The sequence below is a fragment of the Heliangelus exortis genome, chromosome 1 (assembly GCF_036169615.1).
Source record: "Heliangelus exortis chromosome 1, bHelExo1.hap1, whole genome shotgun sequence".
In the NCBI taxonomy this organism is placed as follows: domain Eukaryota; kingdom Metazoa; phylum Chordata; class Aves; order Apodiformes; family Trochilidae; genus Heliangelus; species Heliangelus exortis.
The window spans coordinates 4,072,209-4,097,227 of NC_092422.1; the positions used below are offsets into that span (position 1 = coordinate 4,072,209).

Here is a 25,019-nt window from a genome sequence, read left to right on the forward strand (position 1 = left end):
CAGCTCCAGCAGCACTGCCTCTTTTCCATGAGCAGGAGGAATAGCAGCACAGGGTATTGGATCAGTTTATGAGACAGTTTGAAGCATTTTCACAAGTGTTGTGGCAAAGATGGGGGCTAATATAGACAAAGAAGAGAAGGGACAAGAGAACTCACAGGTCAGCAGCGTTTAAGGTGCACATTCTCCCTTGGTCCTGATGGTCCAGTTGATAGTGGTGGTGATGGGAAAACAACAGAATTAACTGGTTTTGTGCCAATACTGTTGGAGATCCTGGCAAAAATCAGCACATCCCATCAAGAGTGGATGCAGAGCACCAGGGAGCATGGGGAGGGGGCTGGAGTGCTGAGCTGGGCAGTGCCTGTGGATGCAGTCAGTGGACACTTCTGGTCCTTGTACTTGAAGATAACTCAATGGGCTTCACTATTCAGGAACCACCTTCAGTCCAGGGTAAAGCCCAGTCCTGCTTCCCTCAATAAAATGGACAGTTTGGAATAAGTCCTGTGTCCAGTTCTGGAGTTCCCAGCATAAGAAGGACATAGAGCTCCTGGAATGTGTCCAGAGGAGCCACTGAAATGCTCAGAGGGATGGAGCACCTCCCCTGTGAAGCCAGGCTGAGGAAATTGGGGTGTGAGGTGACCAAGGTGACCTTATAGCACCTTCCAATATCTGAAGGGGGCGTACAAGAAAGCTGGGGTAGGGCTTTTTCCACGAGTGTGTAGTGAGAGGACACGGGGAAATGGTTTAAAACTGGAAGAGGGGAGATTTAGGTTAGACATTAGAAATAAATCCTTTGAGGGTGGTGAGACACTGGAACAGGTTGTCCAAGGAAGTTGTGGTAAGCCAGGTTGGATGGGGCCTTGAGCAACCTGATCTAGTGGGAGGTGTCCCTGCCCATGCAAAGTGGTTGGAACTGGATGATCTTTAAGGTCCCTTCCAACCTAAACCATTCTAGGATTCTATGATTCTAAGACTGTCTGGAGTTGAAATATTTCTGAAATATTTCTCAATTTTGGGCCCAGATGGAGCTTCTTTATGCCTGGTCCTTCCTTCTAGAATGGATGAGTTCCTCATACAAACTCTTCTTCGTGGATCCAGATATTTTTGGCAGCTATGTTTAGCCTTCCCTCCCCCCTCACTTACACTGTTTCCACCATGGAAAAGAATGAAATGGGGAGGTTTTTTCTCATCTATTTTTTTCTCCTCTTCTCAAAACAGAAAGCCACCATAGCATTGCTTGGTGGAAAGAGCACCAGGCAGTGATCCAGACACGGCCACTATTCTGATTTAAGTATAAAGGCCACTTCATCCTTATTTGCTTTTCCTGATGAGACCAGAAGCTCTGTATGGAAATGACTCCCTCCCTATTTGGCACAATAGGGCTTTGACAGCAGCTGGGTCCAGGGTAAGCAACCATAAACCAAATGATGATAAAACAAGCAGGGAGAAATCTTCACTGGGCTCCCCTGCCTGTTTACCTGACCCTGGTACACTCTCACATCCTTAGGCATTACTTCAAGAGCAGATGGTGCTCTGTGGTAGAGCAAAGGAGCAATTATCCTCCTGACACCCTGCAAGGCCTCCCTGCAGGCAGTCACAAGAAGTTACTTCACCCCAAGCTAAGAGCTGCTGTCTGGCTTTTCAGCATAATTGGATGTAATCAAGTTTAATTTGGTTGGTGCAGTAACTCTGAAGACTTTTGTAACTGGATTACCCTCAGCTCAGCGGTCATGTGCCATTATATTTGCTGGTCAAAACAGAAGCCAGAATAAAAACAGATGCTTTCCCCCTACTCCTTCCAGCAATAGCCCTTCAGGATATGACCTTGCACTGTACAGTCAATAAAATGAACTAAAAAATCTATTAGAAGAAGGATGTCATTGCTGTCATATTACATTCAGGCTAGAAAGGTTAAATTTAAATTTAGAGTATGTATCTGTGTTTGTTTACAGTTGTAGACCACACACACCTTCAAGCTAGAACTCCTGGAGCACAGACAGACCTCTGATGCACAAGAGCTTAGAGACAAATAAATCTTCTGATCCTTATTCTACAAGTAAGGAAGCTGACATCATGAGCAGGAGTGAATGGCTGATGGGGAAAGAGTCCCTCAGGCCCCATCTTCTTCTGTACATCACCAGCTGACAACAAGGAATATACAAAATGCTGTATTTATAGCAGACTTAGAGCTCTCCTAGAGGTAATCTAGAGAGTGGCATTGGGTAAATGTAACAAAGCCATCAGCATGCAGACCTGCATTTCATATCCCCCAGCTCCTACTGGTATTAGTAGTAGGAAGCAGCATGTGAAAGCCTGTTCCCATCATACTGTGATTTTTTCTTATGGCCCCAAAACACTGGGAGTGAAGACACACTGCTATCCTCCTGAGAGATGCTGAGGCCAGGAAAATGGGAGACCAAAATAAATAACTTTTTTTAATGGTGAAAATAATCACACGTGGAGGTTTCAAGGCTTGTGATTTCAAAGCTTTTAAGACCATTTGGAGGCATAGGAAGTGTATTACATTCCTGGTTAAAAATGGCTATTGCATTTCAGACACACATCTCCTAAAAGTCAGCTCAACTTGGGAGTGGCAGATCAACTGTTTGAAGACCAAAGTGTAAAGAGATTTCCCTAAGATCAGCAGCAAAGGATGCTCTAAAGCTTCCAGTCCCAGATGCTAGAGTAGCCCCCCTTCCAGCTGGATGCTGTGAGGCCAGAGATGCAGGCATATGCAGCTCTGGTTTTGGCCAGATGGTTATTTTGAGTTTCTAATGATCTGGGAAATGAACACTTCATAATGTTCTATCCCAGAGGGTTTAGCACAAACTTTCTTCCTATTTTTTTTTCTCCAGCACTGTTACACATGGTACCCCATGTCAGTCCAGGACTGGAGTAACAGAGTGCTAAAACCACCAGTTTGAACATGTAAAATAAAGAGATGGTGATGTAATCCTTCCTGGTACATCATCCACCAAGTTCGTTAGCAAACAGGCTCATGAAATTTGTTAAATACTTGAACCTCGTGCTTCCAAAATCACCATAAATGCTGATAATTTATTGATACTACTACTAATAATGGACTTTGAAAGGCTGTTTGCAGCCATCACGTAAACCAAGCTCTGGCATTTGATTTCTGTGGGTTTTTTGGGGTTTTGCAGGTGGCAAAGTTCAGATGGGTAGGGTGAAACAGAAAGCAGCACCCATGCAAGTTTACAGAGAGGCACCTGAAGCCCACCCTTCCCAGCACTCCAGCTGCTGTGCAGAGCCCCTTCTGGGTGGTTGTGCTGCCCTGTACACACTGTTGGGTGACTTATTTATAATAAACAGCTGTAGAGGTCACTTCAAAAGCTTCACAGAGATGCCACTGTGTGACTCCAACCTGTCAGAATGAGGCCCCACCAGTGACAGGGAAAGCAGAATCTCTGCAGTAGGTGACCACTTGCAGCTGCATCTCCCACTGCTGTGAACTGGCTACAGGCTGAGCACTGATTTTCTGTGACTTCTGCAGAAATGGGAGAAATTCATGTTGGGCAAGGGAGCCTCTGAACCTAACCTTGATCCTAACCTTGGCTTTGCTTCCCTCCATGGCATTTGGCAAGTCTGCCTCTGACTTTTCTGCACTCACCTCAAGGATCACTGCTGAGTGAGCAGCCCTGGCAGCACTGACACACAGAGGTCAGAAAGCCTTGAAGTTGTCTGGAGTGGGTGACAAGCAGTCTCCTGCTTGGACAGGCAGCTCGTGGCTGTGCATTCATCAACAGAGCAACAGCAAGGCTGAGGGACAGGCAAAAAAGAGGAGATCCAGGGTCTCAGAAAAATATGGATCACAAGCCTGCTTTACAAGGCTTAAGCACAGTACTGAGCACCTGGAGCCCAGCATCTTCAAAGGGCCACAAAAACAGCACTGAATTAATGCTCAGAAATCACTCTGGAAGCAAAGACACCACAGAAGCATTAAAAAGTCATTGCATTCAGAAAATACAATTATTTTTCCCTGAGGCTGGAAATCTAGCAACTTTCAGAAGTGCAGACAGAACATCCCAATACAGAAACTTGTGTGTTTACATGATTTATAAAGGCCACCTCCCAGACCACACAATTTTTCTGATTGATTTGTGTATTCCTTTGCCAACACCCATATGATTAGTGACTTCTGAAAATTTAGACCTTCTATTTTTACAGCAGAGACAAATATCAGTACATTAACCTGGCAGTAAGATATACAACCACTGGTGAAGAGCAAAAAGCAAGATGAAGCTTTGCAAAGAAAATTAAAAATGTACCCTGTTGTCTGCTTCAAATTATTCAGACAAAAAAAATAATCAATTGTAAAAGTAATAAAAAATAAACAGCAGGATCTCTATCTCTGAAAGGCCTTGGGATATACAGGGATAGATAAAAATCACTGGAGCACAGTCTATGATCTTAGAAATGCAAAAACCATGTTTGAAACTGGATCAGCTGCAAACATCCTGCCTTGCTTCTGGTGTGGCAGTGCACCCAAAGGCAAACTGAGGGAAGAATTGGGTTGGGGGGAGTTCCTGAGCAAGGATTCCGTTGATTTGGGTCAGTTCCATAGTTCTGCCACACATCTTCTATAACCTTGGGCAAGCAGCTTAATTGCTCCATGCCTCAATTTCCCAGAGTAAAACGGTTTCAGCAAGAAGAGCAACAAGGATTCTGAAGTAATTTCATCCACATTTCACCCATAACTGACCCTACAATTTCTGCTGGAGCTACGATACGTCTTCTAAATGGCCATCCAGTCCTGCCCCTCTCCTGCCCTTTATGTGAGAGCTCTCCCTTTACAGCATCTTTGTGAACAACTTGTGCAGCAGGCACTGACACAGCTGTAGGACAGATAATAATACATTTCACAGCAGCAATAAAACAACGGGAGCCATAATTTCTTTGAATTCTGGGTCAAACTTGTTGTTAGCCAAGTCTGGAAGAACTCGTATAGTAAATTACATACGTCTCTTTACCAGCAGGATCATAAAATAAAACTTTACAGCCCTTCCGAAGGTCACAGCTCCGCAACAAACAGTAAGACAGCAATAAATTCACCCCTGAGACCACCATTTTTGTGGCTTTGGCAGCTTTGGTTAGATCTGAGGAAATTAGAACTTTGAGAATCTTTATAGAAGGTCTTTCTTTTTTCTCCTTTGGACCCATCTCCCAAATGTCCCTAAGAGTAAGGCAAGAGGCTAAAACAACAGCACTAACAACTGTTACTGGTTGCAGCAGCAAGGCCACAGTTATCTCTATACACACATTTAATGGAAACAATGACCAAAGTGTTTCTTGGCAAATTATTCCCCTTCTCCCTCCGAAGAAAAACATATCTATAAGCTATTTCCAAAACAATCAATATTAGTCCAGCAAGCAAAAAACTGTACATTGCATTTCCCATCAAAGTCTTGGCATTCCCTCAAAGGAGTGATGCTTTATAAATTACAACTATTAGCAACTAAATTGGAGAGATGACTGCTGAGCTGGGCACCTGGCTGCTTTTCCCCCAGGTTTGGGGGCCTGAATGCAGGTAATTCAGGTAAAATCCCTGCGCTGGTTGGCTGACTTTTTAACATTTGGCTCAGGGATGTATTTTTTCATTTCTGCTCCTACAGCAGCTTGTACAATAGTCCCAGACACTGTCATGGTATCACAACATGAATCATAAGGAAGAGAACAATCTCTACTACGAGCTTCAGAGCACGCATTTGCTCTCCTGTGGATTTAAAGCCAAAAAGACTGAGACGTGCTCTTAGTTCCACAAGTATTATTTTTTTTAATTAAAACTAGAGTACTTCAGGATACTTTGATCCTGCAAATAAAAATCTTAAATAAAGGGATTATCTGATATTCTTGAAGAGAAAACAAAGATTTTCCTCCAAACGCTCTTCTGAGAGGCTGGCATTTGGTTATGCAAAGTTTATGGAGTTGCTCTTTTATTCCCAGCAGTGTTGCTCTCCTGTTGCTCTGTCTTAATGTAACGAAGTCACAGACGCAGTAAATCAGTGACACTGATGTTTTCCTCTGAAGCTCAAAATGAGGACAAACCTAAAAGGCAGTGCTAGCTGCTGAGGAACTGAAACTTCAAGAAATACTTACCCAAAGGATGCTTGCAGAGCCCGTGCTGGTCACTTGGGTTTGAGCTGACTGCTTGCTGCACTGAGAACACCCCAATGCGAGCTACTGCACTGCATGCTCAGGCTAAGAGATGGTTCCTGTGTGCAAAGAGTAACAGCTTTTTATTTGATGAAGTGTCAGAGGTTTTATCTGCCTTCAGCCACAAGCAGAGTGCAGACTCTAAGCAAAGATGTAGCACTGCCAACTGATTGAATCTAAGAAATTCTCAGTGTGTTTCCCTGCCTGTCCAAGAGGAACGACCTCCCCTGTCCTCCAGATTAACTTCCGTTTCATCCTGGGAGAGGAGATTTAAAGGAAATAGATGACATTCCTCACAGAAATCCCAGGCAAAACACATCACATTCCTTGGCAATACCAGCTGATGTTATATACACATAGCACAAGGCAAACAATGCCAGCCTGGAGGGAGAGAGCAGCTCCCACCCTTGCTGGGTACCCCTAAATCAAACTTCTCACAAGAACATCAAACTCAGAATTAACTCCAAGCATCCTGATCATGCACACGGGGCTCAACCTCCACCTTCCCTCCTATCTCACCCCACCAGGAAAAATAATGCATGCTGAAGCCTGTTTCCAAGAATGGGCAACCCTTCCTCTCCCCTTTGAGCCTGAACATTCTTCTGGTTAGTTCTGCTGGAAAAAACCCTGTTCTTCTCCTGCTATTTCTTCCAGACTATGGGGTTCAGTTTTTTGGATGAGTTTTTAGACCCAAGGGTAATGGCCCTTTGGTTCAATCTGTCCCATCAGATTCCATCTCATTGAGTATCTTTGAACGATGTAGGAATACATGGAGAAGAGTGGGGAGAGTGCTCCTCTTGGATGTATAGTCAGAAATGGACCAAGAATTACTCACACTGCATCCTTGCTACATCTTCCTTCAAAATCTGCCTTTCTGCAACAGCTGCAACCAGAAAATCAAACAAAATGAAAAAAACACCTACCCAAAATAAAAAAACTTCACTCTTAAAGTCCAAAACTTCTGACATTTGTGTACCTATCTACAAAGTAAAGGTCCAACCTTCCTGCAACAACCTCTTACCAAGGCAAAGAAGGAAGGATGGATCATAACAGTCTTTGGATCTTGCTAGAGGGTAACCTCATGCAAGGCCCTGAGAGCCACTCTGTGAGCCTGTTTGGAATGGTGTTGCTGTCCTTTCCTGGAATTGGTGACTCATGCCACATCATCCTATGACTTTTCACCACCTTCTATTGTCATCTTCTCTACACCTTGTTTTTCACCTGTCACTGTTCAGCCCCACCCTCCTCATCAGATCTGCCATCTCACAGGGTGATCAACAGCCTCCTGGTGACAACAACCTGCTGATGCCAAACCCAACACAGCCAGCACAGAGCTGCTGCAGGGATGGGCACAGAGAGGGCAGGAGATGGTTCTGCCATCCACCCACTCTGTTTTCAGAAAATGGGTTTCCAGTCCAGGCACTCTCACACAGTAACTGTGACAGAACCAGTGGCCAAGGATCACACTTGCATTATTTAGGACCACAGCTTAGTTTGGAACATGGCATGGATGGGGCAGTGTGGGAGCTGTACTCTTTCCACATCTTTCTGCACAGAGAAGTATTCTAAAAAACAAAGAGCAGCAACAACATTCAAGACAATGTATTAAAAAGAGAGATGATCCAAATCATAGAATCATAGAATTGGCTGGGTTGGAAGGAACCTCAGAGTTCATCAAGTCCAACCCTTGATCCACTCCCGCTGCAGTTCCCAGCCCATGGCACTGAGTGCCACATCCAGGCTCTTTTGAAATATCTCCAGGGATGGAGAATCCACCCCTTCCCTGGGCAGCCCATTCCAATGCCTGATCCCCCTCTCCATCAAGAAATTCTTTCTAATGTCCAACCTAAACCTCCCCTGGCACAACTTGAGACCATTGCCTCTTGTCTTGTTGAGAGTTGGCTGGGAAAAGAGCCCAACCCCCCCCTGGCTCCAACCTCCTTTCAGGGAGTTGGAGAGAGTGATGAGGTCTCCCCTGAGCCTCCTCTTCTCCAGCCTCAACACCCCCAGCTCCCTCAGCCCTTCCTCACAGGACTTGTGCTGGATCCCTTCACCAGCCCAGTTGCCTCCTTTGGACCTGCTCCAGCACCTCAATCTCCTTCCTAAACTGAGGGGCCCAGAACTGGACACAGGACTCAAGCTGTGGCCTCCCCAGAGCTGAGCACAGGGGCAGAATCCCTTCCCTGGACCTGCTGGCCACGCTGTTCCTGATACAGACCAGAAGACACTTGGGTGTTTGAGATAGGAACCTCTCAGTGCTTGCACAAGGCAGGCAGGTGCTTGAGCTGTTTTGTGGAACCCAACTTAACCAACTCAGGCTGTACTGGGAAATGCAAACCAGCAAATGCACAGTTAACACCTGCCTAGTCAAGTGGGTCAAGGAAATACGAAAAAAAAAATCTTGATATGGAAGGGGTGTGTCGGTGCATGCAACAAACACACCATAACAATGACCTTGTGGTGGTGTGGTTTGCATGATCACAACACACAAAAGCCCCAAGCCATGGGCCAAACTGAAAAATGGCAGGTGCTGGATGACATAAATATGTATTTTTAGATACTGCAGGTGCAGTATTACACAGCCCTACCAGGGAGAGCTGTGACTGCAGCATTATCAGTGGAATGCTATTTGATTACTACCTTTCAATTGCTTTCATCTACTTGGAAAAAAAGTCCTCAGTGATGTTCTGCAGCCACTTCATGTTGAATGTGGCAATCTACATGAGGTTCACTAGCAATAAGGCTGTTACCTTGCTTTTTCTCTTTATATATAAATATATATATGTTGTTTATACAGCAGCTGGCTGGGGCTCCAGAGTAGTAAGCACTATGCAAATGACTATTTGCTAAATTCTGATAATTTGGAAGGGAAGAACAACACTGGAAACTCTCAGTTCAAGTCCCAAATAAATCACTGGTTTCCAATCGCCTTTGGCAAATCACTTGATGATCCTATAATCCTGTCTTCAAAACAGAAATTAATATTTCTTTACCTGGCAGGGAAGCTGAGAGCATAAACCCTTAATGGGTTCAGATCCTATAGTGATAAGCAATTACTTAATACATATGCAATGCTTGGGAGCACATGTTGTCTGTTTTGAAAAAAAAGACAAAAGCTTCTTGGTCTGATGAGCATATGAGATATTTTCTCAATAACAAGAACAAAAAAGCAAAGCAACAACAAAACCCCACCAATAGACCACGAGTTGGCTCTGGGGAGATGAATGAACTCTCATCTAACTGAACATTTCTTTTTGCTATGAACATGTGCTCTCTTGGAGACAGAAAACAGATACCTCCTGCAAAAGTTGTGCAACTGATTTGGGTAAACAGAAATGGAAACATCTCCCAAAGACACTGAAGAAAACACCATAATGCTGAGTGCATCGTGGTTCTGTTTTATAACAGAAGAAGGAACCATACAGAGTTACAAAACAACCCAGTGTACATCTTTATTGATGATTCACACAATCAAACATCATTCACCTAATTCACTCCAGCAGTTCCAATATGACATTTTTCCTTCCTAGGTTTGGCTGATTTTCCAAGGTAAACAGTACTTGCTTTTAACTCGAGGTGGAGAGAATCATTCTTTATAGCAGACATTTCAAAGAGCAAGTGCATCACAGCCATGACAACACTTCACAATTTTATAACACTCCATCTTCAAAGCACTGTTCCAGGCATTTAATTAAAGCCTATTAAAGCCCCACAGTAGTCCCCGGCTCCTGGTCCATTTTAGGTCACACCTCCATCTTAATACTCCACATAAAAACCCCACTAACTCCCAGCAATGCTTATTCAGTACTTCCACAGCCTGTACTACTCTCAGGAGAATCTTAACCCTTAAGTTAAGTGGGATTTATTAACACTCCTGTAGCACCCTGAAGATATGAATGGCTATCAAATTAACTGAGTGTGCTTCCATAATCTCACCAGAACATTTTCAACAAGGCAGCATTAAATTTACCAAGAGTTTCACTGATATAAAAATTCTCTCCATTTCCTACTAAAACACATTCAGTCACATCCTAATATCTTATACACCTATAGTCACACCAGCAGCTTTCCCCACGAGTGAACTGCTGAGCTACAGGAGACAGGAGTGAGAAAACCTGGGGAAGGGAATCACATCCTTGATATTTTCAACTCCCAGGATGTACTGCAGGTAGCGTTCAAACCCCATTCCAAAGCCTCCATGAGGAACTGAGCCGAATTTTCGGAGGTCTAGGTACCTGGAATTTAAGCAGACAGTTACATTTGCAGCAGGGTGACACAGATGTAATTACAGTCAGCTTTTTATCTAGAGTTGTGCTTTCCACCTTCATTTCTTCCCTTTGACCTTAGCCACTAGGGATTTCTGCCAATGCAGCCAGCACTGGCCAGGGATGGGAAGAGGTGCAGCTCCCTGACAGGCAGAGTTGTTTTAGCAGAAACCCCAAGTGCAGATGCATTGAAATCAGCACAGCTGTGCTTTGCCAGAGCCTGTTTTGTTGAGGAGCAAGAACTCACTTGGGTAGGGTGAACAGCTTTAACATCATAGCTCTGCTCATACTGAGAGCATCTTTGTAAGTTTTAGGATCCGAAATATTCCTAGCAGAGGCACAAACCTTTTTTTTTCAATTTCAATTTTTTTTTCAATTTTTCAGTTCTGTTGTTGGAGATGGAACAGCCTGCTTGGTTTGTTTAGCCCTTGCCAGTGCTGAAATCTGGCCCAGTATATATATTCTTACATTTTCTGTCTACTTTTCAAAAGTCTAAGTTAGTTCTTTTCCAGCAATTTCTTCAGAAGGCTAAATGAGTCTTGCTGTCTGTTTCACATTTTTAAAATGATAATTAAAATGGCTTTTTGTTACTTTCTACCCAATCATTCTTGGAGACTGATTCATTTATTTCCACAGTAGGTCAGCAAAAATTCTTGGACATATCTCCTCTGAAAATGTGATCTGGAGAAGACATTTCATTCATTTTGGAGAACAGCACTTGACAGGCACAGAAAACTCAGAAAATGTTTGGAAGCAGATATTCCAAATATATGGGTGTAAATAAGATTATGATGATTCTTCTTTGGAGTTCCCCATTGCAAGCTGGGCTGTAACTGACATGATACACAGGCACTATATTAGCAGCTATAAATTGTCAGTAGCAGTTTTATTTTAATAGGATTGAAAAACATCTCAGTGGTCCTACTGATTTATGGGGCCACTTCTAAGCTTGCTGAGGCCACAAAGTTATTCTTCTTTATATGAATGGACTACAAAGCAATTGAGTGAATCCAGATGTATTACATGCTTCTAATCCTCATGTATGAATATTACATCATCCCAGTTAAAAAAAAATCAAGTACACTTAAATATAAATAAATATATATATATGCACCTTATTACTTAGGCAGTGGAAGGGAGGAGAAAAAGCACTGTGAAAAAAAATTAAGATTGGATTGATTGTAATAACTGGTTTCCCAAATTTTAACTACTAGTAATGAACTGCAAGGAAAGTGTATTTTACAGTGTGTGTGTATTTTTATTTTTATATATCTACATCTTTATATTTCCACGCAAGAGCTACACTATATATATTTAAGTGTACTTGCTTGGAGTGCTCCAGAATTTTGTTAGCTTGAAGACTGTATTTTAACAGAGGGAGTAATGTCACTGATCACCTCTCCTTGCAAAACAGAAACACTTTCCCAACAAATGCAGCAGCTGCAAGAGATCCCCCTGGCAGACTCAGTCTCACATCATGCCTTTTAGATCATCAAATATTATTTTACCTTGCAGTTCATTACCAGCAGTTAAAATTTGGGAAGCCATTTGTTACACTCAATCCAATCTTCAGGGTTTTTCTTCCTGTGTTTTGTCTCCTCCACTCCACTGCCCATGCAGCAAAACCAGAAGCAGAACTTCTCACCTCTCCCTGCCAGCACTGACACACACAGTGCAGTGATGCTGCTACAGACTGCAGGCTTGAGAGTGAGACACAGGTTTTCTGATCCCTGGGTTTTCTGATCTGCTGGGTTTTAGCCTGGCTTGCTAAAACTCAGTTGAATCCACCCCCCACCTTGTGACAAGCCATTGGGCTTAGAAGATGAACTTTTATGCTGCAGAACAGCATGGTAGTCTCCATCTCTAGTGCCTTCATACAGACTGCATCAAGAACAACTTGGGTTTCTGCTAAGAGACTGGGAAATGCCCCTGAGGAGCTCCACTTAGATTTTCAAGGGTGTGAAAGGAAGCTGGGGGTGTTGAGGCTGGAGAAGAGGAGGCTCAGGGGAGACCTCATCACTCTCTCCAACTCCCTGAAAGGAGGTTGGAGCCAGGGGGGGGTTGGGCTCTTTTCCCAGGCAACTCTCAACAAGACAAGAGGCCATAGTCTCAAGTTGTGCCAGGGGAGGTTTAGGTTGGACATTAGAAAGAATTTCTTGATGGAGAGGGGGATCAGGCATTGGAATGGGCTGCCCAGGGAAGGGGTGGATTCTTCGTCCCTGGAGATATTTAAAAAGAGCCTGGATGTGGCACTCAGTGCCATGGGCTGGGAACTGCAGTGGGAGTGGATCAAGGGTTGGACTTGATGATCTCTGAGGTCCCTTCCAACCCAGCCAATTCTATGATTCTATGATGGACACATCTGATGCTGAGGGGGAAGCCACACCTGGTGTTCAGTTCCAGGCTCCTCACTAGAAGGACACTGAGTTTCTGGGAGCAGGTTCAGAGAAGCACAACCAAGGTGGTGAAGGGTCTAGAGAACAAGGAGAGACTGAGGGACTGGAAATGCTTAATTTGGAGAGGTGAAGGCTAAGGGTGGACCTTATGGGTCTCTACAACTACCTGAAAGAAGGTTGTAGGGAGATGGGTGTAGGTAAATAACAGGACAAGAGGAAATGGCCAGAAGGTGCAGCAAGGGAGGTTTAGACTAAGATATTAGAAAGAATTTCTTTACTGAAAGAGCAGTCAGGCAGGCACTGGAATGGGCTGCCCAAGGAGGTGGTGGAGTTGCCATCCCAGAAGGTACTAAAAACCATGTAGACATGCTCTAGCAGGCATGGTGGTTTTAACTGGGTTGATGGTTTCACTTGGTGATCTCAGAGTCCTTTTCTAAGTGTGACAATTCTGTGATTCAGTGACTTGTGAAACAGTAAAGATCTGGTAAACATGATATGGGTGCTGGCTCCTGCAGATCAATCTGTACTCACTAGTTCTGAGAAGAACTGACAAACCAACAGTGACAACTCCAGCTGAGAGTAGTAATTCAAACAGCACAAACATTTCTGATTACATCTACAAGCAAGATCAGCCTGTGAAAGGACAGTTGAGACTAAGCCTAGCATCTTTTCCTCCCATTTTGCTGGCAACAGAATTTATAAAGTTATTGTAAGGAGATGAAATAACTCAGCGTCTTCCAGATGAACAATAATAATAAATTCTACCCTTGCTTATCCAGGACTTTCATCTCAAAGAAGATCTCAAAGCACTCTGAGAAGCCACTTTGGCAAAAGGAGCAAAACAAACCCCATTAAAGTTAATGGAAAAAGTCCATTGAATTAAACATGGTAAGGATCAAGCCTGTGAATCCTTTCTGATGGCTGTGCTTAGAAGAAGCAAAGGAATTGAGAAATTTTCCATTCTTCCCAGATGAAAGAAAAAGAGCAACTGCCTGCAGATGAAGAGAAAATTCCCTTTAGGCTGGAAAATGCTCCCTGAGGTTTTCCTTCATTCACTAGTCTCCAGATACTGGATGCTTCTCACCTCAAAACCAGTCATGAACCAGTCTAGCTTCCTCTCCTAGTAAATCATAAATAAGAACTGAGAACTGAGCTCTCCACTGGCAAACAGGGGAGTGTGCAACACGATTCCATTGGGAGAATAAGCTTCTGAGACCCCAGCTAGTCCCAGGGTTCATGTTCTGGACCTGGAGGACTGGTAGTTCTGAAGAGATTTGAATCTTACTGAAGTTATGTGCTGCAACAACGTCCCCCGGCAATGAATTCCAGGAGCTTGTTATGTGCCAAGTTAGAAAAGCATTTCCTTTCATCCTTTTAAAAATCTATATCCTTTTATCATCATCCCAAGCTCCTGTGTTGCACGGCAAGGCACTATGAAGATCAGTGCACTCTTAGCAACCATTCATAAGCTGAATGTATTCTTTATGGTCTTCTTTCAAAACAAATATCTTGATCTTTTATGTAACCCTCTTGTTATACCAAAGCCTCTGTAGCCAGTTTGAAAAAGGTAAGGCTGAAAGAACAAAGATATTGCAGTCCACGAGTCGAACATTCTACTGGAAAAAAAAAAAAAAAGAAAGAAAGAAAATAGCAGAATGAAAAACTCCTAGTGAAATGGCATCTGAAAGATCATTTCGTGGAATGTTTCAGGAAACAAACATGCAAAGCATCACCAGGTTGTGATGCTGTCTTTGGTTTCAGGCAGCTTCTGCTCAAAAAAAAAGCATTCTTCTCCACAAAAAAAGTACTTAAGGAGGCCAATCTAAACCAATTCCATTGACATGAATGGGGTGTGGGCATGTTTTGGCTGGCATCAGCACTGAATCTCTGCCTGCCTCTGTATGGCACAGTACAGTGTTTCAGTTCCCCTCCAAAGTGGGAGTAATAGGATCAGGAGACTGCTAGGGAGCAGGATTGGCTACCTGGTCTTGCTGGGCTCTGAAGGAGGTTAAAGGATTAAATGAATGCTGTCACTGGCCATGGACTGCAAGGGGCTTGGCAGTGCTGCTATTCCTTAAGTCCAATTCCTCCTTTCTGTCTTGCCACACAAGGACCCAACAGAACACTCCAGCATTCAGTCCAAAGAAAACTAGAAATGAAAGAGCCCAACACAGCTCAATATTCTCCATCTACAGCAGGAGCAAGACCAAGACAAGATGGCAAGTCCATTCTAAGGCAGCAGGTAACACCTGCTCTGCTACCCTGTGTCTTCACCAGGGTTGTGACTCCAGAAGAGCAGAAAGGTTCATGGACTGTAAAGGGTTCAGTACTGGGCCATCTCCTCCATTGACACCAATGATGATCAGAGTGAGGAAATGGGTGCCTTACATGTGGAAAGACTGAATGGAGCAGTGCTCAAGCTGATGGTAGTGGGGAAATGTTCATTACAAAGCACCTGCTTTGTTATTGCTAGTGCTGAGCTGTCTCCTGGAAGCTGGAAAGAGGATCAGGTCCTCTGTTTATAAGGCAATACACTCAATACTCCATGGTCACAGAGTAAACTCTGATCACCCAACTTTCCTACCTTGCTTCCACAGACCTCTCCAAGTCTTGCCCAGATCAGCATCTAAAACACTGAGCTCTTTTCTGTCTACAATTCAAAGAAAGGAGAGTGAAAAAAAAGATAAAATAATTGTGCAAAATCAAGACAAATGCTTCTGCAACTCATATTCTTTGTGGAAAGACACCTGCACAACAGGGAAGATGTAGTGAACAGAAGAAGACTGACAGGAGTTTGACTATGTCTCTTTATCTATTTTTTTAAAAAAGCTTTCTAAAAGGTAGGAACAAGCAGAAACACAACAGTATCTCAGATCATCAGTTGCCTGTTTGCCCAGTGACTCTCCCACAAACAAGGCACTCCTGAAGCTGTCCTAGAAGCAGTCAACCCCCACAACATCCTCATGCTTTTAGTGGGAGAAGAAAATAGGTAGAAACAAAGATATGGCAATACAAAAGGGATTTCAAAAGGGACCACATATCATACAGCTGCCCATTCTAAAGTCAGCAAATATGTTTAAAAAGGAATGACTCAACTGTTCTTCAAGGAGTTTGTGAGCCAGCTTTGGAGACTAAATTCAATCAGTAAATTGGAGGACCTTAATTTCAGCTCTCCTGTCACCTCCACTGAGAAGAGAGATGCTGGCAACCCACCTACCCCTTTTCTGGCAGATTCTGGACTGTAGTCCAGAAGCACCCAGGATTACTCCTGCACCTTCCTAGGACGCCACAGCCTGCTATGGCAGAGGGTAAACAACAGTTTTAATCTCTGGGAAGTTACATCATCTGTGGTGGAGTGGAGAGAACAAAGCAGAGTCTCCAAAACAAGATCACAAGAGGAAAGAATTTCCAGAATGTGATTGCTACATATCACATGAAAATGCAAATGGCTGACAGGCAATGTCTTAATCTTCTCCCTTTGAGAGAAGCATGAGGCAGGGCTGAGATATTTTAGCAGTGCTGGCAGGCTCTGCCACTGAGCATCAGAGCTCCTCAGACTGAATCTCAGAATCTAACCACACAACTGACCATCCCTGGTCAGGATAATCCTCCCTTCAGATGAAGTGATATGGTGCATTCTGGTCCATAAATGCAAACAATGAAGGTAGACATTTAATTCACCCTGTTTGCAAATGGATGATGCAAAGGTCTGCCATACATTGGGCTGTTCCTAAGTGATCTCATATTTTGGGAAGAGGAGAATGAAGAATCCTACACAGACTCTGCTTTTTTTCCAAGGTAGCCTCTCTAATGATCATTTGAAATACTGCAGAGTATTTGAATATACTCTTCTAAATTTAAAATTGTCCACTCTATCACCTCTCTGTAGCTGTGACAAAGTAACTACCCAGAAACACTTGTCAAGAGGAACACTAAGATCCTTCTGTCATTTTAATAGGCTAAAATGTTAATTCAAAGGTTGTTCTGTCTTCATAGTAGGGCAATTTTAATTGCTTCAACTGCCTCGTTAGGGAAGATTTTTCAACCCAATTGCCCTGTCAATAGCAAAGGGAGTTATTCATAGAGCTGTTAAAGGTCACAAATTGCTTGTGGTTCTGAAACCTGCTTATCACATGGGATGGTGGTCAGAATCTATTCAAAATGGAACACAGCTTAATGATTAAATACCAAAAATCACTGACAGGTTGTAAATTAATCCACTTCATGCCATAATGAAATGAATGAGCTGTGCTGTAAGTGGACAATTTGGGAAGATAAACTAAGTAGCATTAGATCAAACTTTGCTTAAATGAACTGGCTGTTCCATTTAGCCTGGCAGTGATGGCAGGGCAACGGAGCCAAGAAACATCTCCTCAAGAACAGGATCAAAAAAAATGAGACAGCTGTTTACAGAGTCTCAAAAGAATAAATATAGCTTGCAGACCAAGTGACTGTCTTACCATTGGTAGGCATCTGTGAGTCCTAACCTGTGGAACAAGAAGAAAATGCCTGTAAGAAAAGGAACAGAAGAAATCCACACAAACAGCATTTACCTGGAAGAGAATGTGCAAGAAAAGGGAGGGTCTGATGACTAAACTCAGTCTAAAAAGGAAAGGCAGGAAATTAAGGGAAAACACAATCAGTGGCTGTCAGTTCTGGAAATCAGGAGACAATCTTGAAACAGATTCCCACCATGCTTCTTAAAATGTGAAGTTTGTTTTGTCAACATGCAGGGTTGATCCCAGCTTCACACACAGACTTGTGCACATCCTTACCTTTAAGCTTATCAGTAAACTCCTTGTGAATGTTTGGAGAATACAGGCCCAAATATTAAATTTATAGTGACATCCACTCAGATTGAGTCTAAATCTCTTCACATGTGCCTTCTCTGCAGTGCATAAAACCACTCAACACCCATGGCTTTATCAATGTGTGTCAACTTCAGTAAAGCTACTAAATAAAAAAAGGTCTTTTTCTAATTGCCACCAGTGCACTCTCTCCTCTTTTCCTGCCCTGGCAGAGTCAGAGCAGAATTGTTGGGTTTTTTTCCCCATTTCTCAGAACACAAACAGAAAACTGTAGGCAAAGAAAGACCACTTCTCTCTCATCTTCAGTACTCTGCAGCTGTCCCTGACTAGGACTTGGAGAGTTATTGTATGAAGTCTGTATAAGGAGACAAGAATCCCTTTCTTTATCTCTCTTAGTTATGCTGGGTCTGCAGGAAGTATAATTGAAAAGCCTTAACAAAGTATTTGGGCTTAGTAGATCAGATCCTCTGTACTCAAAATTTAAAAAAACACAACAAACCAACAAAAAACAACATGTGAAAAGAGGTGTTATTTTTCCAGGTCATCTTCAATGCAGAGCTGTACTCTAAGGTCACTGAAGTCACACCCCATTTGCAGCCTAAAATACATCCTATGACTTTCCTGACAAACAAGAAAGTCTGGCTTCAGCCTCCACAAGGACCACTCCTGCAGCCCCACACCTTGAGGGCTGTGGGCTCCAGATTTCACTAACAAAAATTTCAAGTGAAGAAGTGCAGCAGGCAGCACTGTCCTTTGCTTCAGCTGAAGCATGACTGCTTTGGGAGACTTTGCTGGGAGAGCAAGAGGAAGCACTGTAAACAATATCATCCTACACCATGAACTGAGAACCAATGTTCTGGTGATTTTAATTGCCCTGTGCCTTCTGGATTCATTATGCTAAAGTGGATTTTGCTCTTCTCCACTGGCTAGATCTACCTCCATGAGCATGGGGCTGATTTAAGCAAAAAATTCATTCCCAATGTGCAAAATGGTGTTACTCTGGGATTAATTCTCCTCCAAAATGGCTTTAGCACAAGTGTATGACTGGTCCAGCTGGACTCATCTCAGTTATGAAAGGTTCTTTTGAACAATCAGACAGGGAGTAGTGTATAGAGAGAATTACTTCATCTATAATGACAATTATTGGTAACTAAATGGCAGCTTCAGTATTTTGACAATGAATTTAGAGTAAAATTACTCCAAGTCACATGATCCAGAACAAAGTAGCTGAGAAAGAGCCATATGACTCAGTACAGGTCCCAGACACTTCCAGTGAAACTACCCACCCAAGTGCTAGCAAAAAGCTGTATTCTCCTAAATGATGCCACTGAGGCCAGCTGCATCACAGCTAGCAAACCTTCCAAGCAAAAGTGCAGTTCCTCAGTTGCACAACGTGATGACAAATGTATCTCAGCTCTGCCTGCGTGACAACTTCCACCTTTGCAATGCACCCTCAGCCACAGAAACTGCAAAGAAGAGGCTCAAGGATGAAGTGCTTCACCCAAGACCTCATTCCAGGCAGCTAAAGCAGAACTGAGGCATTCTGCTGCCCTGGCCTCCTACCATAAAACCAAGTCTCTTTCTCTGAGGAGCTAAAATGAGATGAAGCTTCCATACCTGTAAGAACTTCATCATGTTGCAATCACCTACTCAAATGGATTTCTCAAAGACACAAATAAACCTTTTTTTTTTTTTTTTTTTTTTTTTTAAATAGCATTAGTTGCCCTTCCACTCCTCTGTCTTGCCAACCACTGAGAGCTGCTGAAGCACTCTCCTGGTCAGGTCAGTCTCCTGGTACCCCTGGGTTTTCCATACCTCTGCAAGCGCGACTGAAGGAGCGGCAGTCGCTCCTCTCTCAAGCTGCCTCCACACAACTCCCCTATTCCTGGTACAAGGAGATCAACAGCTGCAACCTTAAAAGAAGAAAAAAAGAGAGCCAAAATAAGTCATGCCATGTAGTCATCCAGTTTGGGGCAGAAGTATGTTGATACTGAATGGATGCTTGTTAGAAACTCCTCTAATTCTCTTACTGACTCCACAACACTTAAGTATTTGCAAATGACTGAAAATTCCTCTGCTGACAGGAAAAGACTGGGAGGGAAACTTCACAGTGATGAAAATCAGTGAGCCTACAGGAAACCTAAACAAGAGCAGTGATATTCCAGACTGAGGACATCTCTAGCAGGTGGTGTGAACGGAATGCCACCAGGTTACAGTGGTTACAACCTGTGTGTGTATAAAGAACTCTACAGCAGCTTGCAAGGAGGCAAAGACACGCAGGCAAGTTTCCTAAGGCCTTGATCCCCTTAGAGTTTAAGCTGCTCTGATGCTTGTAAATTGTGTTAACCCCTTCTGGTCCCATTCCTTGAGCAAGCTCTAGAGGTAACAATCTGGATCAATGGCATTGATGTGCTTATCCCAAGTGTTAGGATCCCAATATTACCACTGTTAGGTTTGGGCTGGTTTTTTCCCCTCTGTTTTTTTTTTTTGTAGTTACTTCTCTTACCCCACAGCTGGACTGTTGCTAGAATTAAAGCCAATGAAGTGACAGTGGCACACAGTGGGGTAGTGGCTCTTTTCAGTAGAAATGATGTTTCAGGTTGTCTCAGTTCAATTCTCAACCTTCAAGTTACAAGACTTGTAGAAGAAGAATTTAGGATAGTCCACCTGCTTTTTGAGGATTACATAGATGGTAGATGTGGATGATAAGAGCATCACAGGCTGCTTGGAGCCATGCAATTGCAGGTTTTTCATCTATAAATATAGAAACCTACCAGGAAAAGAAATAAAACTATGGAAGATCTTTCTTAAATAACTTAAGCAAAAACTTAATGGCACACGAACCCATGCGTGTGCTTTTGTTCTGCTTTTGCTTTTGTTCTCCTTCTGCTTTTGTTCATGCTTTGGTGATTCCTCCTACAACAGGAAAAAAAACCAACCTGTAGAGGATCATCTGATGGTCACAGCTTATCTTGCACTATTTGACCAGAGGCCCAGCAGAAGATTATCCTCATCTGTCTAGCAGTAAGCTGAGACCCATACCTTGCCAAAAAAAAAGGTGGAAGTGTGACCTATGGACTCACTGTGTGCTGAGGTCCATCTTCATTGTCCCTCATGTAGAAAGGTTTGAGGTCGTATGGGTAGTTAAGGACAAACACAGGAACCTCCCCACAGTGCTTCACCAGGTACTTTTCATGTTCTCTTTGGAGGTCACAGCCCCACTGTAAAGACAACAAAAGGGTCCTGGGATCCTGCTCTGGTGCATCTTGCCTGTGGCAAGAGACACAGCAAAACCCCTGCAGAGGAGAGATGTGGAGGTTTGAGTTACACGAAACCAAGCAGAGCAACTCCTCACACAGAACACTGGGAAAATTTATTAAGCAGAGTTTCAGCAGTTTTAAGGCAGAGCAAAGCAATTAAAATAACATGGTTTAACTTCCAAAGAACAGGGCCAGATCATCCCTCTATCAAGCCCAAGCATCTGGTATCAAATAAAACTAACCACAAACATCCCAAAAATCCCATTCTACGTAGCCTAGGAGAAATACACATCTACCCAAAATCAGATTACTCAACCCAGCAAACCAGCCTTACTTCAGTATTATCTTTGGTAGATACAAAGCAGCTTTCCTAGGATGACCACTCTCTTCCCTGCTGTGTCCTGTTATGTGCTACATTAACTCTCATTTAAGAAACCCCAGCATCTTTTCAATAAATTTTTTGTTATCAAAAACTTTGGATGTTGCTCTCAGCAATATTAAAAATTGTGGCTTTTGACTAGATACCTCCATTCCATTATAGGTTGTGCAAAGAACTGGGAACGTGGAAGAGGGGAAGAGATATCCTGCAGACTGTCCTCACTGGAAAATACCCTGAATTTACTGTCTCAAAACAAGGTAGTACAGACACAGGATCTGAGGTCTAGACACACTTGTACACAGAGGAGACAGCTACCCAAGTGTCTACGAAGGTAGCTCCACCTGAGACTCATTAATACACACAAGATGAGCACCACTACAAATGTGTATGTATGTGTGTTTGAAATTGGACAAAATACTGATTTCAGAAAACTATAATCTAACAGTGTTAAAAAGACCTGTGATTCTTTTTCCCAGTCAGCATTTATTCTTTGGAAAGACAAGAGACTCCCTTTACCTACATCTAGATTACAAGGTATTTTGACACGGTTTTGGCTCATTAGTCCTTGTCAAACTTTTGATGCTGTCCTAACATCACTCCTTGATTTGAGGATTATTTCAGCAACCCTCCTTAGATGACAGCTGCTGACTTCACAACACACTCAGCACTACTCACATACAGGAAAGAGAAGTGCTTTTTGCCAAAGCCTTGGTCCTTTAACAGCAAACTCATCACTTCCTTCCCTGCAGACGTTACATATTCTGCCACAGAACACACTCCTTATATTGCTTCCATTTCACCCCCAAAGGGCAAAAGTTATACTTGGGTTACAACTGTGTAAAATACTCCAGGAGGCAGATAACCTGTGCAAAATAACAACCTTTTTGCTATCAGGAAGAGAGGAATGAGATCTACAAAGTCCAGGCTGGTTGTGTGCATGAATAGGAACAGGGACAAGGCACCAGGCAAGCACTTACTTCTGGCTTGAAAGTGAAAGTTTGAGGAGCTTGCTTCAAAATTTCCACTGCTTCATTGTAGGAAATTCTGCAAGAAGGAAAAGAAAAAACCAAAACAAAAAAAGTCTTTAAGATAACTATGAAAGGAACAACAAGAAAGTTTTCTGGCAAAGTGCCACACTGGAAAATCAAGGAGGCGTTTCCCCACCACCATGCCAGTTTGTGCTGTGATGTCAGGCTTCCCAGCAATACTTCTTTGGACAGAAACCAAAATTATTTTATATGGCAAGAATCCTATGTTTTCCTGTGCTTCAGCTACACGCAGGGCAGGAAGTGCTAAGCTCTCAAGACACTTTTGCATTATTGCCATGTTGCATTTCAGCCAGAAGTGAGCTCCACAGAGAATTGCTTAACAGAAATCTGTTTTGTTTTTTTTTTAAATAAAACAACATACCCTCATCAGCACAGCTTCAACAACACAGCTCCACTGGCAAAAATAACAGCCCAGAGTGCAAAGGGCTTGTGACTCTTTTCATTTTACTTTGTAAAAATGAGATTCTTTTGCAGCAGTGTTTCTCTGCTCTTCTGAGAGCTCTGATCTGAGAGCAGATTCTCCACTGACTTCTACCAGTAAGTTCTGCCAGTACAAAAGAACAGCATCATGGCAGAGCAAACAGAAAAAGTGCACTGAAAAATGCTGCAGGTTTGATAGCTGGAAACCAAAACTCAGTGGAAGATATTTTTGCTGAAAAGTTTTCCAAATACCAAGCAAATGCTGTTGACAGAGAGAATAACCCAATCACAATAATTCCACCACTGTGTATTATCAGCCAAACCCAATTATAAACCAGATTCCCTGGAGAGCAGAAGCTCTTTACAACACCCAGCTACAAGGTTTCACTAATACAGGGAAGGCTTCTGGAGAAAATACCTCAGGATATACTAAATACTCCACGTGTTTGGGTTATGAGAGGCCATGGTCCAAATGAGGTATATCACTGGCACAGGTTCAGCACATGTAACTGATGTGTGTAAGCCAGGAATGCCCCAGATCTGCCAGAAGTTGATGAGGAGAAAGACAGAGAAGGAGGAAAAACTGGGCTGACTCATCCTCTTTTTCCTTTGGTAGGAAGAATGGGAGAAACCATGGGAGAAACTGAGTGCAACTCTGTCCTTTCAGGAGCATCAGTTAGGCTGAAAGACAGAAGGACTTAAATGGGGACAGGGTGACTTCACTGAGGTCTCCTGTGGCAGTCAGGCAGGCAAGAGGCATGGGGAGGATCTATCATGACCCTGTTGCCCAAATGTGGCTGTGGCTGCTTACCAGGCCAAGGAGAGAAACCAAAAACCTTTGAAAATGGGTTAAACAAGCAATCAAGACAAAAAACCCACAACTGGTATTTTAAAATGTATATAAAAAAATAACTTAAGAAAAAGAGAGCCTTTGGAGTGCAATTGTGAAGGAAGACAGAGAACCAGAGCCAAAATAAAATAAAGTAAGACAGAAAGTTAACCACTGTGTAGGTGCTTACCAGGCCAAGGAGAGAAACCAAAAACCTTTGAAAATGGGTTAAACAAGCAATCAAGACAAAAAAACCACAATTGGTATTTTAAAATGTATATAAAAAAATAACTTCAGAAAAAGAGAGCCTTTGGAGTGCAATTGTGAAGGAAGACAGAGAACCAGAGCCAAAATAAAATAAAGTAAGACAGAAAGTTAACCACTGTGTAGGTGCATGCAGGAAGGAGGATAACCTGACAGAAAGAGGATCCTGTCCAGGGAAGCAAAACCAGTGGCCATCAGATTAAGATGCCAGTCTCATGCAGAGATGAAAGGGTAACTGGCAAATAGTACAAAAGGAATGACAATTCATGCTCTTTTGGAGATATTATGCTAACCCAGAAGACATTTTTTTAGGAAAAAAAAGAACAGAGAAAATAGAAATTCTTTCCCCAGAAGACTTCTTCCAGATCATTTTGAAATAGAAATACTTACGTCACAAATTTGTTCTTCAGCATTTGTTCCAACCTGTCCTTCGTCAAAACAAGAAAAAATAAAAATGTAAAGCTACTCTTAAAGGTTCAGGGGCCCACAGGGAACTCAGAAAGGCTACCCCCCCTCTAAGTTTTGATTTGAAGGTCTATATTGTGCTCTAGACAGAATCATAGAATCATTTAGGTTGGAAAATAACTTTAAAACCATCCAGTTCAACAGTTAACCCAATACTGCCAAGTCCACCACTAAACCACGTTCCTAAGCATCACATCTACACAATTTTTAAATGCCTCCTGGGATGGTGACTCCACCACTTCCTTAGGCAGCCTATTCTGGTTCCTGACAAGCCCTTTGGTGAAAACATTTTTCCTAACACCCAATCTAAACCTCTCCTGGCACCACTTGAGGCCACTTCCTCTTATTCTGTTTCTTGTTGCTTTTGAGAAGAGACCAACCCCTCCTTGCTACAACCTCCTCTCAGGTAGCTGTAAAAAGCAAGAAGGTCTCCCCTCAGCCTTCTTTTCTCTTTTAGCCTGTGGGGGCTGAACACCCCCAGTTCCCTCAGCCACTCCTCACAGGACTTGTGCTCCAGAACCTTCCCAAACTCTGCTGCCCTTCTCTGGACATGCTCCAGCCCCTCAATGTCTTTCTTGCAGTGAGGGCCCCAAAATTAAACCCAGGATTTGAGGTATGGCCTCACCAGGACTCAACAATCCCTGCCCTGGTTCTGCTGGCCACACTGTCCCTGATACAAGCCCGGATGCTTGTTGGACTTCTTGGTCAACTGGGCA

The 25,019-nt window shown here is 43.0% G+C and overlaps 2 protein-coding genes across 5 annotated transcripts in view; both read right to left on the bottom strand.

Moving 5' to 3' along the window:
• The window catches only part of GAB2 (GRB2 associated binding protein 2), a 114,535-nt gene extending 106,747 nt beyond the window's left edge, over window positions 1-7,788 (bottom strand). The window contains exons 1-3 of one of the 2 annotated variants that reach the window (XM_071727312.1): window positions 7,190-7,788; window positions 6,112-6,227; window positions 3,626-3,774 (exon numbers count right to left, since the gene is read on the bottom strand). The gene's annotated coding sequence lies outside the window, so the exon portion shown is untranslated. Of the gene's footprint in view, window positions 1-3,625; window positions 3,775-6,111 lie in introns of both variants that reach the window. The other variant, XM_071727233.1, reaches the window with a different exon arrangement.
• A 1,807-nt stretch (window positions 7,789-9,595) lies between these two features.
• Window positions 9,596-25,019, bottom strand: part of NARS2 (asparaginyl-tRNA synthetase 2, mitochondrial) — a 57,673-nt gene continuing 42,249 nt past the window's right edge. For 2 of the 3 annotated variants that reach the window (XM_071727429.1, XM_071727559.1), the window contains 6 exons: window positions 24,229-24,266; window positions 22,254-22,320; window positions 20,721-20,858; window positions 19,453-19,550; window positions 17,290-17,316; window positions 9,596-10,403 (listed from right to left, as the gene is read on the bottom strand). In XM_071727429.1, the coding sequence (XP_071583530.1) occupies window positions 10,259-10,403; window positions 17,290-17,316; window positions 19,453-19,550; window positions 20,721-20,858; window positions 22,254-22,320; window positions 24,229-24,266 (513 nt within the window). In that variant the 3' untranslated portion in view covers window positions 9,596-10,258. Of the gene's footprint in view, window positions 10,404-15,413; window positions 15,480-17,289; window positions 17,317-19,452; window positions 19,551-20,720; window positions 20,859-22,253; window positions 22,321-24,228; window positions 24,267-25,019 lie in introns of all 3 variants that reach the window. The other variant, XR_011722754.1, reaches the window with a different exon arrangement.